Source organism: Hydra viridissima, unplaced genomic scaffold, assembly GCF_058129835.1.
Source record: "Hydra viridissima isolate aposymbiotic clone 2 unplaced genomic scaffold, HvirCarnegie_v1 scaffold_15, whole genome shotgun sequence".
NCBI lineage: Eukaryota > Metazoa > Cnidaria > Hydrozoa > Anthoathecata > Hydridae > Hydra > Hydra viridissima.
The window spans coordinates 4000382-4013646 of record NW_028324314.1 but is presented as its reverse complement, the minus strand read 5'-3'; the positions used below and the strand labels follow the sequence as shown (position 1 = coordinate 4013646).

The 13265-nt window shown below is 27.3% G+C and overlaps 1 protein-coding gene across 7 annotated transcripts in view; it reads left to right on the top strand.

Moving 5' to 3' along the window:
- Nucleotides 1-13265, top strand: part of LOC145193515 (E3 ubiquitin-protein ligase RNF216-like) — a 30045-nt gene that overhangs the window by 6743 nt on the left and 10037 nt on the right. For 3 of the 7 annotated variants that reach the window (XM_090072683.1, XM_090072688.1, XM_090072687.1), the window contains exons 2-9: nt 3192-3283; nt 4802-4886; nt 7472-7591; nt 8827-8938; nt 9044-9162; nt 9380-9418; nt 11454-11525; nt 12954-13068. In XM_090072683.1, the coding sequence (XP_089928809.1) occupies nt 3192-3283; nt 4802-4886; nt 7472-7591; nt 8827-8938; nt 9044-9162; nt 9380-9418; nt 11454-11525; nt 12954-13068 (754 nt within the window). Of the gene's footprint in view, nt 1-3191; nt 3284-4801; nt 4887-7471; nt 7592-8826; nt 8939-9043; nt 9163-9379; nt 9419-9828; nt 10087-11453; nt 11526-12953; nt 13069-13265 lie in introns of those variants that run through there. The other 4 variants (XM_090072684.1, XM_090072685.1, XM_090072686.1 and 1 more) reach the window with 4 other exon arrangements.

Sequence of the window (13265 nt, the reverse complement as noted above, 5' to 3'; positions counted from 1 at the left end):
AAAAATACTAACAACACTATTGTTATTAAACTATCTTTTCATCAAAAAATAACCCACAAGTTTTTATCACTTTTTTTGTGATCCGTGGCATCCTATTTATTAATTTATTTATTATTTCGGGTGTAATTGATAATCAGGATTCTTCTAATATCTGCCACAGGTGCTCTTAGGATGTTGGGCAGTTTTGTTTGACCTTTCTGTCCAATTCTTCCCACAGTAACTCTCTTGGGTTCAAATCTGGTGATTGGGCCGGCCAGGTCATGTTTTTGAGGACACGATTATCCTCTTGTTCCTTTATATAGTTCTTACATAATTTTGAGGTGTGTTTAAGGTCATTGTCCTGCATAAAAACAAAACTACAACCAACAGTTCTTAAGCCAGAAGGTATAGCATTGTTTTCTAGAAATGTTTTATATTGTTCTTTTTTCATAATACCCTCAATTTTAACTAGGTCACCTACACCAGCTGAAGAAAAACATCCCCATACCATAACTGACCCACCACCATGCTTGATTGTCGGCACTAAACACTCTGGGATCATTTTTTCTTTTGTTGATCTTCTGATTTAAAATCTACGTCTTTGCCCAAACAGTTCAAGTTTAGACTCATCGGTCCATAATACTTTTCCCTAGTCTTCTTCTGTCCAATTTTGGTGGTCTATAGCCCATTGTAACCTTTTCTTTTTATTTCCAATCTGTAACAACGGTTTCCTGACCGCTATACGGCCAGAAAGTCCTGCTTGTCTAAGACATTGTTTGGTAGTGGTTAATGAAATAGATTTTGAATGACTCCTATTAAAGCCTGAAGTTATTTCTGTGGCCGTAAGTCTTTGATTTCTTTTACTCATCAATATTATACTATTATCTTCTGCTTTTGCTGTCTTCCATTGTCTACCAGATCTTTTTTTGTCTTCAAAAATGGCTGTTTCTTTCCATCGTTTGATGGTATCTTGTACAGTACTTCTGGCAACTTTTAATTTTTTTTCAAATTTTATGAACTGAATAACTTTCTTTATGTAATGTAATTATTTCAGAATATTTTGCAACTGTTAAAGAAGGTTTTTTACCCATATTTTTAGTTAAATAGTCTATTATAAAATTTTAAAATTATTTTGAAGATTTTTTAATGCAGCTGTCATTAACACCAAATGAAAACTAAACAAAACTAAATATTCTTAATCATTTTAGTCGAATATCATTATATTATAAATATTTCCTTCATGTTTCAACAAATAAATAACTTTAACAAGACCAAACTCTTAAGAGTAGTGTAACGCTATATATCAAGTTAAAATAAGCAATTAAAAAAACAAACTTGTTTATGTAAGTTTGAGGTCAATAATATCCAATTTCTGACCTCAAACTTACATAAACACTTAAAATTAGTAAGTTTAAGTATTATAAATTAATATTATTGATTAATTTAATGATACAGGATAGATTTTAGCTTTTTATATAAAAATATCAATTGTTCGTAAACTTTTGGCCTGCAGTGTATATCATATATCACATATATCACAGATAATGACTAAATATTTTAGGCCCCTAAGCTGATATAACATTAGATATGGTAGGTTACAGTCATTGTATTATTTTGTGGAAGTAATCTTGACTTTCAAGTAATTTGACCACAGTAGAAATTTTGATGCATCTTCAACACCATAAGCCTGTACAGCTACAGAAAGAATGTCTTCCTTATATTCATTTAATTAAATATAGATGCCAGATATGATAAGATCAACACCTACCCTCTTTCAAATGTCACTAATTTACTTTGTGTTTTTTTTCACTACTTGTGTTTGTGTTGTGATGAAAAATATGCTCTTTTTCAAGTTGTTTTATAATTAAATAATGTCAATAAAAAATTAAATGACATTCAGAACACTTAAAAGTAAAACTTTAAAGTGTAAGCTAATAAATATGAAAAAGTTATGATTTTTATAAAGTAAAGATGTGCAATCCACATAATCAAATTACTGAAGTTGTATTTATTTGTAACTTTTCTTTGAAAGTGTTTGGTTGGCATGTGAGTTAGGAGTTTTTTTTGCCAATATTAGTAACTTTAGAAGCCTTTTAAGTTCAAAACTATACCTGCCTCTAAAAAGTTGATGCAATTTTTATCTGCTTATTGTAAGTTAGGACTTTTTTCTTTGTGTAGTTTAAAATATTATCTTAGTTTTGAAACAATTTTAGCTAAAATTAGTCCTTTCTTGCCTACATAAATATATAAAGATCCTCCGTCCTGCCCCAATGTGCTCAGGATGAGAAATTGACAAAATAAAGCATTTACACAATAAAATATTTAAAGAAACTACATATTCTTATAACAACTTAACAAATAATTATTTTACAAATCACTTTCAAACTTTTGCCTAGGTAAATTTATAATTGTTCATAAATATTTTTAGAAGTAAATAAAAGTTGGAATTTTTTTTCTTTTTTTTTGTAATATTTTATTTTTTACATTTTTAATCTTCTGCAAAAATTTCTGTTTAATTAGACAGAATGAGATTGAAAGTAAAACTCATCCTAATAAAATCTATTGCTTTGAAAAACAAATCCATAGTTATCCATTTGGCACTACAAAATGACAATCTAACGGAGAAAGTTTTAATCACTTTTGTCACTGATATGTAGGGATCGCTAGACGCAGTTCAGCAACAAATGGGCAATAAAGTGATCTAATGTTGTCTTGTTTGGTATTTAATTATTCTGATATACACTTCAAGATGTTAGAGAGTTCATTAAAAAAATAGCCATAGAGTGATCTCATGTTGTCTTGTTTACATTAAAAATGGCCATAGAGTGATCTCATGTTGTCTTGTTTTTCAATAGTTAATGTGAAAATTGATAAATAGTTACAAATAACAAAGTATATAAATACAATACTTGAAAATTCTAAATCACAAAACACTTAAAGGCAAAATGGCATGTAATTAAAATCTAAAAATAGTATTACCCATAACTCATCTGATTCAAACAAACAAGTGTCTATTGTGTATGATATTATGCTGTGGTTTTACAGTGCATTTCTACACAGCGTATTTATTCAATACATGATAAAAGGTTTTTGTTATGAACATTTGCACAAATTTTTACATTGTTGGGCTACATTTAGGTAACCTAAATGAGGCTAAAGATGTAGTTAAATGTTGGGCTAAAGATGTAATTAAATGTGTTCTTGGTTTTTAGATTTCAGTAATAGAAGATGTTGATGAAACCTTCTTGGAGCAGGAAATCAATTCACTGCCCCATGAATTAACACTAGAAAATGCTGTCAACAAGTAAATGATAAAATTGTCCTTTCATTTTTAAAGTTGTTAAAAATTTTTGACTCTGAAGTTAAGGCTTAAGAAAAGTACAGCATATGAGAATTATCTGCTCCTTTCAACTACATTTTTAACCAAACTGCAATCAAATTGATATTTTTTTAACTTGCTATTTTTTTAATGAAATTTTTTGTTTTTTCACTTATAGCGATATAGTTATTGTCTTTTCATATATTTTTTTCAATGAAATTTTTTGTTTTTTCACTTATAGCGATATAGTTATTGTCTTTTCATAGATTTTTTTCAATGAAATTTTTTGTTTTTTCACTTATAGCGATGTAGTTATTGTCTTTTCATAGATTTTTTTCAATGAAAGTTTTTGTTTTTTCACTTATAGCGATATAGTTATTGTCTTTTCATAGATGAATAATCATTTCAAATGTTGTTATTTTGTTGTGCATTATCAGAATTGAATGTTGTAATAGTTTGAGCAATAATTTAGTTTGCTGTCTTAGGTCATTGTTCTTCAAGAGGTTGATATTATGAAGCAAAGCAAATTTAAAGATAGACATAAGTTTTTAATTTGATTCTCATTCCCCTTCTCTTTTCAAACAAACTGTCATCAATAGTTTCATTAATTAATATTAACACTTTTACATAAAAAGTTCTGTAAAATGATGTTCTGTAAAATGTCCTTGTAAGTTTAGTTACAAAGAGTTTATGAGACTTAAAGAACTTTTGAAGGTAAATATAAAAAAAGTTCTGTAAAATGATGTTCTGTAAAATGTCCTTGTAAGTTTAGTTACAAAGAGTTTATGAGACTTAAAGAACTTTTGAAGGTAAATATAAAAAAAGTAGTGAACTGAAGAATAGTCATCATTTTTGTTGAAATAAAAAAGTGAAAATAAATCATATTACACGGCACCAAAATTGATAGTTGATTTTGAACCAGTACCAAAATTGCTATTGCACTAAATCTGAAATTTGATAAGTAATTTTTGTTAATTTGAGGATGCTGAATCCAAATCAAAAACTAAAATTGCTTCATCACTTAATTCTTCAAAAAAGCACATTTCTGAGCATGTTTGTGACATTGACAACAACACTAAGGCCCTTCTAGTTAAATCTATAAGCTACCCTTTCCAACCTAATATAAGCTACCCTAGACCTTTTTGAATCCAAATACGGTATCTGATTTTTTGGACCACACAGCATTCTAACTTAAAGTTCATGGGAATCATTTCATGGGAGTTTATGAATAGTTTATATCATAGGGAGTTTATGAGGCAAATTGGTAGAATATATTATTGAAATAAATAATTTATTGTAATAAAAGAGAATACTTTGTAAGGTATTAATGTCTAAAAAATCTTTATGTAAAAAAAAAAAAAAATAAAGCAAAAAAGAACTGAATTTTTGAAAACAATTAAAATATTGTTAGAGGCTTGAAATTTAAAAATTTAGAACATTTTAAGACTTTCATATTTTTACATATTAGTAATTATTTACTTTATTTTCTTTCTTTTTTTTTAGTGTTCTTCATCATCTATTAGATATAAAGAACTATCCTAAGTGCAGCAAAAAAAAACCAGTAGCTGAAGTGTCAAAATTACAACAGGTCTGTTTAGCATGAAATAGTATAATAGCAAAATCAGTTCATAAATTATAAATTTCATTTAAAATTCTAATCAGTGGAATTTTTTATGAAATGTTCTCTCTGTTCTCTGTTGTAAGAGTGTTGCTATTTGATTGTATTTTAGAAGTTTCTGCTTAGTTTAGCTATTTTGTTAATAATTTAGCCCTGTTGAAATACTCCCTTCAAATATTTTTGTACAATCTTACTTTATAGCATGTATGGCTAAATTGCAGCTCTTGAAACTGTAGCAAAAATAAGAAAAAAAAAAATTGATAACAAGAAAAGAATATTTCATGGGTTAAAAAATTTGAATTTAGTGAACGAATAAAACCAATGAATTTAATTTTTAATACAGTACTCACTCATAGCAAGGTAGAAAATATGAAACAAAACGTAAATTCTCCTAAGGAATATCCATTATATTCAAACTGCAGAAAAAATGAAATAAAATTGCTCAAAACAATACCTAAAAATCAAATAAGTTTGGAGTATTTATGTTAATAAAGGAGGAAGCTCTTGAAGCTATTCTTATTAAAGCCGATGCACCAACAAGTTTGTCGCAGTGCACCAGTAATCAATGACAATGATTTTGGCTTATTAAAATATGATCCTAAGTATTCAAAGTTTATTCTAGTTCATTATGTGGTTTATCAAGAAAATTAAGCATCATTTTAGTTTCTAATTGTTCTAAAATTAAAGTTGGAAGTTGTAAATTATATTCAATCAAATACAAAAAATCAGAGATTAAAGATTTTGTTAATTGGAAATTGGTGACGAACCAAGTGATCTTTTTTTGATTGAAAAGAAAAAAACATTTCAAATTATTGATGATATGTTTTTTTTTTTCAAAATCTTTTGTTTTTGACTGATGTAATGCAATATTTACAAAGTCTGACTTTGTCTCTTCAGGAAGAAAAAAAAATATATATCTGATCTAAATCAGACCACTTTAAGTTTTTAAAAAAAAATGACACCTTTTCAGAGAGATCTTACTTAAAAAACCTTAAATCATTTTTTCTCAAATAAAGATGATTGTTTCTAATCCTTCAAATCAATACGATGATCCTTCCTTCAATATGATAAGAATCCTTCAAAATGATATGAATTCAATATGATATGAATCCTTCAAATCAATATGATAAGATTGAATCATACAAGGAAAAATTACAAAATTTGCTAAAAGACTTTTAAAACTTATTTAAAGATTTGCTATTTATAGTAAATCCTTTTTTAACAGATATCAGTGATGGCTGCCAAATTCCATTAAACAGGCTTAAAGAAATATCTCAATTTGAAATTGAATCTTCTGATGTTGCATAAAACACTAACTTTATTAGGTTTTTGAAAGATAGTGCCTGAAATTAAGTATCCTCAACTGAAAAAGATTATTATAAAATTTATTTGGATTTTTGATTCAATGTACACATGCAAATCTTAACTTCCACTATAAGGTTTATCAAACCAAAGTATTCTACAAATCTAAGCAGTCTGCAATTGTCAGTTACTTAAAACTTACTACAATTATGAAACTACAATTATGAAACCAGATTTTAAGAAGCTTACCAGTAAACAGAACTTACAGTTCAAAACTTAGGACCTCTTTAGTTTACAACTGTCCAGATTATCATGCATAAAGAATTCTCTAATGGTGTAAAAATGCTTTGCACATAGATTTTTATACAGAAAAAAAACCTTCTTTTATAATATCTAGACCTTTGCAGAAAGATGAAAAATTTAATTGTTGATTGTAAAAATAGTATTAACCAATTCAATTTTCTTTTTATTTTAATTTGAATTTAATGGATATTGATTGGAAAAAGTTGTTTTATTTTGCAGTTGTTTTTTTTATTTGTTTTTTCTTTGGTATTTTGTAGTATTAGCAATTCAACTACATTAAAATAGAATTGTAAAATGGAAAAGCAAACATTTTTTTCAAGAAATAAAAACTTTTGATTTTGAACTTGGGTTTTTATATCCTGTTGTTATTCAGGATGATTCATAGTTGTAAGCTTGCATTTACAGCTTGCATTTATAGAATTGTTTAAACTTTTAAAAGTGTTTTTTTTTTATGAAGTTTTTTTTTTAGACAAAAAATTTTGAACATCAACATTTAAAATAAAAAATTATTTTGAATTTATTTTGTATTTTGAATTTTTTAAACATAGATTTTGTAAACAAAAAATTTTTTAGAAAAAAAGTTTTTTATTTTTATAAAAATCTAAATTTCATGTCATGAAGTATTATACACTTATTTTGTTACCAGTTGGCAGCACTTGTAAATTTCAAAGTTTTTTGTAATGCAAAGTTTCTTTAAAAAGAGTTTGAATACAAGTTGTATTAATAAAATACTTAGTTCAGCTCTTTGGCTCACATAAGTATTTATGTGTCAAAATTTTTGCCAACTTTTTAAGTATTGATTTGTTTTTCATTTTTTTGTTTGATAAGTTGATTTTTCTTATAATGCAGCTAGTTAGTCTCATTAAATAAAGTTAATACAAATTTTCCTTTAATGAAGCCAGTGTGTCTCATTAAATACAGTTAACAATCTAATCAAATTTTTCAAATAGAGTACCAGTTCTATCAAAAGTTTGTCAGTTGTTAATAACTCAGCATCAATTTGTAGTTCAACATCAGTTTCAGAATACAACAGACAATCAGTACAAGTATTGCAAAACCAGTTTGGAAATGTAAGTTTGATTATTATAATATGAACTAGCTGTATTGAAAAGTGACCATGAAACCTATTAGAGCTTACTGATTACATACATATTAGGGCGTCCCGTTTTCAGGGTCACATTTTATTTTGACTGCTCCTAGCATTTTTCTACTGTGTTTATGTGAGAAAATGAGATCTGTAAAGTTTTAGAGCTCTAATTTTATTTTTGTGACTACACAAGCTACCTTAAGTTTAAAAAATCATGATTTTTGGGTGAAAAAAGCCTATTTTTACAGTGCTTGTGTAGTCACAGTTTGAAAGATACAGGCTAATCTTATGTTGAACCATGTACTATTAACCCTCATTAGTTAGAAAAATGTTGGGAATAGTTTGAATAAAACCATTAGTTAGGTTTGAAGTGAGTTCAAAGATAAGCAGTTGACAATTTACCCATTTTTATGCGGTTTGACGCGGTTGACAAAATCAAACAAAATACTGATCTAATCATTATGAAATGGGTCTAAATCGATTTCTGAACCCTTTTCACACCTAATTAGACCAACAAAAATCCAAAATCGGTTAAAAAATGTTGAAGTTATGTATATTTTTCAAAAGGGGGAGGGGGAGGGGGGAGGGGTGGGGGAATATTGTAATCTAAATGTGGTGAGCAAATTCTGACCTGGGGGTTTGGGGAGGGGGTTATTTGGAACAACACATTTCCTTGGCAAGGGGTGGGGCCTGGGGGTTAGTTCCAATGGTAATCCTTCAGTTAAGCGGCATAAAATAAAATTATTATTTTGCTTTCTTACATTGTCTCAAAAACGTCTGAAACATTTTAAAAGCAAAATAATTATTTTATTTTATGCTGCTTAACTGAAGGATTGCTAAAAGTGCTTCAAATTAGTGATAGAACATTATTACCCTAAAAATGGGACTCCCTAATACATAAATACATACGTTTGTACGTCTGTACATATGTATGTACATATTTATGCACCTTCATTCATCCATCCATCCATGCCTACATATCTTTGTAGGTTTGTCTGTCTGTCTGTCCATCTGTCTGTTGATCCATCCGTCCACCCATGCATGTATACATCCATACATACAGCAGTCTAAAATCAAAGTTACAATGAGCACCTTATTAAAGTCTGCTAAAGGGATTTTCTTATCTCAAAAAATTAACTGCAATTCTTAAAGAGTTGTATTCATTTATTATAGTTTAATATAGTTTTTTAATTGTATCTTATAGGTATTTTTTTCCAGGTATCAACAGCAGTTATAAGAAAGGTGTTTTATGGTGAAGGAGCAAGCAGTTTTCCTTCTTCATATAACTTGATATATTGCAACTTGAAGGAGATCAAAGATGGAAAGAAAAGTATTTTTTATATACTTTTTTTTTTCTTACACCTGAAAAAAATTAAAATTTATATAAATTTTCTGTTGATTATTACTTGACAATTTTTATTCTGATATTTTTTAGATGTATCTGAATCATTTATTCATTCATTTTTAAAGAAAAAACGCAAAAGTATATCTTTAACTTCTCTACACCCTAAGCTAGAAAAAGAATTCCAAGATTTAAATAAATGTACACCAGAGGTAAAGTTTTGCTTTGTTATAGCAACAAGATTCATGTTTTTCTTAGGGCTTGTTTTTGGGGTACTCTTAAAGGGTTTTTTATGAAATTATGAAATGTCTGTAAATGGTTTTGAATGAATCACTAAGCATATTACTTTTACAAATGAGATCAAAAATTGATCCTAAAAATAGTTTTTGCCATACTCTGACATTTTTAATCTACTTTTTATTATTATAGGGTAGCATTGATGTTTATACAAACAGTCAAAATAGTGAAGTAAATATTTTTTTTATTATAAGTGTATTTAATGAAAAAAAAATTTATGTGCTTTTTATTATTTTTTTATTATTTGATTGAAAAAAAAAATAAAAAAAAATTCAGGTATTGACATTTTTTAAATTTTATTTTACTTATTGTTATTATTATTTTTTTTTTCACTTTAGCTCTGTTGAATGCATTTTTAAAATAGTTGCACTTTAAATACATTTAATGAAAAGTTGCACTTATGAAATCTACTAGATTAAAACTCAACAAGAATAAGAAATTTTTTTTTACTCTGATTTGGATCTTCTTACGCTAGTTGTAATGACATCAATGTAAAATGAAGTTCATGCTGCTGAAAGCATGACCCATCTCAATAGGCTATTAGGAGGGCTATGTTTAGAGAGATTTTTATGTTTTTTCAGACGTTTGATGAAGGTCAAGTTCTTACAAGTGATTTACTTGGTTAAGAGGGTTAAGAGGGAACTTTAAAAATGAATACACAGATCACAGATGATTTTAGGTTTGGGAAAACTTTTATTGGTTTTCACTCATCATGCACCAAAATGTTTAGGTAATAGTAGCAGTAGGGACAGAGTTAAAAAGAAATGGATTTACAAACTGGTTTAAATGTAATCATCTGAAGCGACAAACAAATTAAAGAAGGCAATTGTGAGTATAAAGTCAAATATGATATCCAGCAAATAAGTATCAAAGTTAATAAGCAAAAGTTTGGTTTTAAAAAAATTTCTTTTGAAGAATTTGGTGCACTTTTATTTATTTTTTTATTTTTTTATTTTTTAATTTTTTATTTTTTTTGTGGCAAAAAATTATAAAGTGCACTACCACTAAACACTTTCAAAGATCTGATCATTTTCTTAGCATTTTGATAGCTAGGGTTTTTATTCTGATTCTCAAAATATCTAGAAATACTTTGCTAATGGTCCTTTAAAGAAAAAAAGATAAATTCTAGAGATTTTCTAACATTTTAATAAATCGAAAAAATGTGTTCAAAGCTGCGTTCTGTTCTAGCTTTTCTAGTACCATTAAAACATTTGTGGAGTATATTGTGATGCTTTTAGATTTTGGGAACCAAATAGAATGTGTGTTACTGTCTTTCTATCTTCATTAGGTCAAGTATTGATGCCAGAAACAAAGAATGGAATTTATTACACTGTATTTGAATGGCTTTAGCGTTTTTTAAATAATAAATCAAAGGCTACTTAAAATCATTCTCCAGTTGAATCTCATTCTGCAGGAAACTGCTGAATAATTATCATAGTAATAATAATAATTATTCAGCAGTTTCTTTAGTATAATTACTATTTATTATTTAAAGTTAAAATTATTTAGGGCCGCCCTTTTAGAGCATTCTGTTTGCATCATTTAAAATGAATGTCATGTGTTGCAAGATCATGACTCATTTACATTTTCAATTTTTAACTGTTTAAAAACAGCTTAATTTGAATTTAAAAATGATTAAGTTGAAGTAAAATAAATGTTTTTCACTTTATGATAATAGTTTATAACTATTATTGTTAATGATAATTATAGTAGTTATTAATTTTTTTTTTATTTGCATTTGCTAATTGTTTCATAAAAGAAAAGATTTTATTCAAATCCATTCAAAGTTATTTAAAACAGATAGAGTTATATGTTTTCAAATCTTTTAACCTCTAGATATACTTCCTCAATGTAAGTTTCATCTATTTAAGATTGCACTACAATTATTCCTAAATACAAATACAATTATAAGAACTTAATTTTGTTAATTAACTTATTTAACTTAATTAACATAATTAACTTAATTAACTTATTTAAGTTAATTAACTTAATTAATTTTGTTGATTAGTCAAATAATTAACTAAAAGCAATTTTTAAAATTCATCCTTTTTCAAAAGAATTTTTCCCAACAAAAAATTGAAAAAAATTAAATGCTTAACTTAAAAAGTTTTGACATTTTTTTTTTTCAGCACTGAAAATTTTTGGTTCCGTAAATTATTTAAAAAATTTATGGTTATTATCTCTATTGCTGTTCTTTGCTTTTAAGGAAAATCTAGCTGTGGAATGTAGCTGTTGTTATAATGATGTTAAGTTTGAAGATATGATTCAATGTTTAGAGGTAATATATTCTCTAATATTATGTGTAGAGGTAAAATTATTTCTATCTTTTAAGGAAATCAAAAATGCTTAAAAACTTTAAAATAGTTTTAACATAAAGTAAAGAAAAACTTTTTTAATTTTTTCTTTCTTTCAATTAGTACAAGAAAAGCTGTATTTTCAAAAATTTTTAATCCCTTGAGTCCCAAGAAAAGCTGTTTAATCCCTTGAGTCCTGATTTTTTAAACTTTTTTAACATATTGAACATATTTAATTTCACTGTAATATCATGTTGAAGATATGCAATAATCTGGAAACACAGAGTTTATAGAGCTCAGAGTTTATAGAACTTTATGCCAAACTATGCTTGTTTAGAAGGATTGAACGGAATGTAATTCAATCATCCTTTGAACTTCATCAGAGATTCATTAATTGATACATTACTCTTTGGGACATAAAGGTATTTAAGTCTATTGTTCAAATCCACTAAACTTCTGATCTTTCTAGTTCTGTTATCTTTATTCAAGTTTTAATTGTCCACAAAGTGTAAAAATCTTGAAATATCAAAACACTAGGGTGTTTATAATACTTATTTTTTGACCAATACAAATGTAGTTTTGATCTTCAGACAAAATAAAAGCATATATTTCATTATGCACAAGAACTGTGCATTGTGCATAATGAAATATATGCTTTTATTTTGTCTGAAGTTCCAGGAAACCACCTCAAATTTCTTTTGTTTGCAACATCTTTTTTGTAATTACTTTCTGGCATATCTCTTTGTCTCTCTACTATAACACTCCATAATTTTTTAGTAAAAACTTAATGCAACTTTTCAAAGACATACTTTTAGAACTTTTTAAAGGCATAGGGTTGTTGTTCAATTTCCACAGGCATGTAGGATTGATTCCACTTAGTTCAGAAAATTATTTTATATTAGGTATATTTTCTTTTTTCTCCCAGATCCAATCTTCTTGGATTTCTTTATTGGAAGGCTCATCATCACTCCTTGATACCAATCTTGTACATTTATGGTGTACTGGTAATATGTCACTGCCACTATCACTATCATATTCGTTTCTCAATTCACTGTAATCACTAATAAATTATACATCTGACTGTTTAAGATCATTCTCCTCATCGCTATCATAAACTGCATCTCGTTTACATTTTCATTTTTATTTCAAAATAAAAATGAAAATGTAAACATGTTGACACAAATTTATTTTTGCTTGTCAATTATTATGCAGGCATAAATTATGTTAGGGAAATGGTGCACTGCATGCACATTACAGCAAGAAAAACACCATGAATATGTTAAATTCCAATAATGAGTCAGTCTTGTCATTTGTAACTTTGGTTATTCATATTGATGAGTAACCAAAGTTACAAATGAGTCTTATTATATGTAGTGAAAGGGTTTATGAAAAACCTCTGTGTTTTTTTCTAGGGTCATTTATTTTGTCAAAATTGCTTGAGACAATATTCCAATGAAGCTATGTACGGATCAGGAAAGCTCCAGCTGTTCTGTATGGCAGATGCATGCACCAGTTTATTCCCCTTGAGTAAGTTTTGAAATATATCATTTTTAATTTTAAAAATCAAGTACAAAAAATGGCTATATGAAAGCATGGGCTATACTTAAATAAAAACATTTTACACTTTAAAGCATACAAAACAGTAAAAATATTTTTTGTTTTAAAAATCTTTTATTTTTTGTCTTATGAATTAAATTTATACGTGTATTTTCAAATTACAAAGC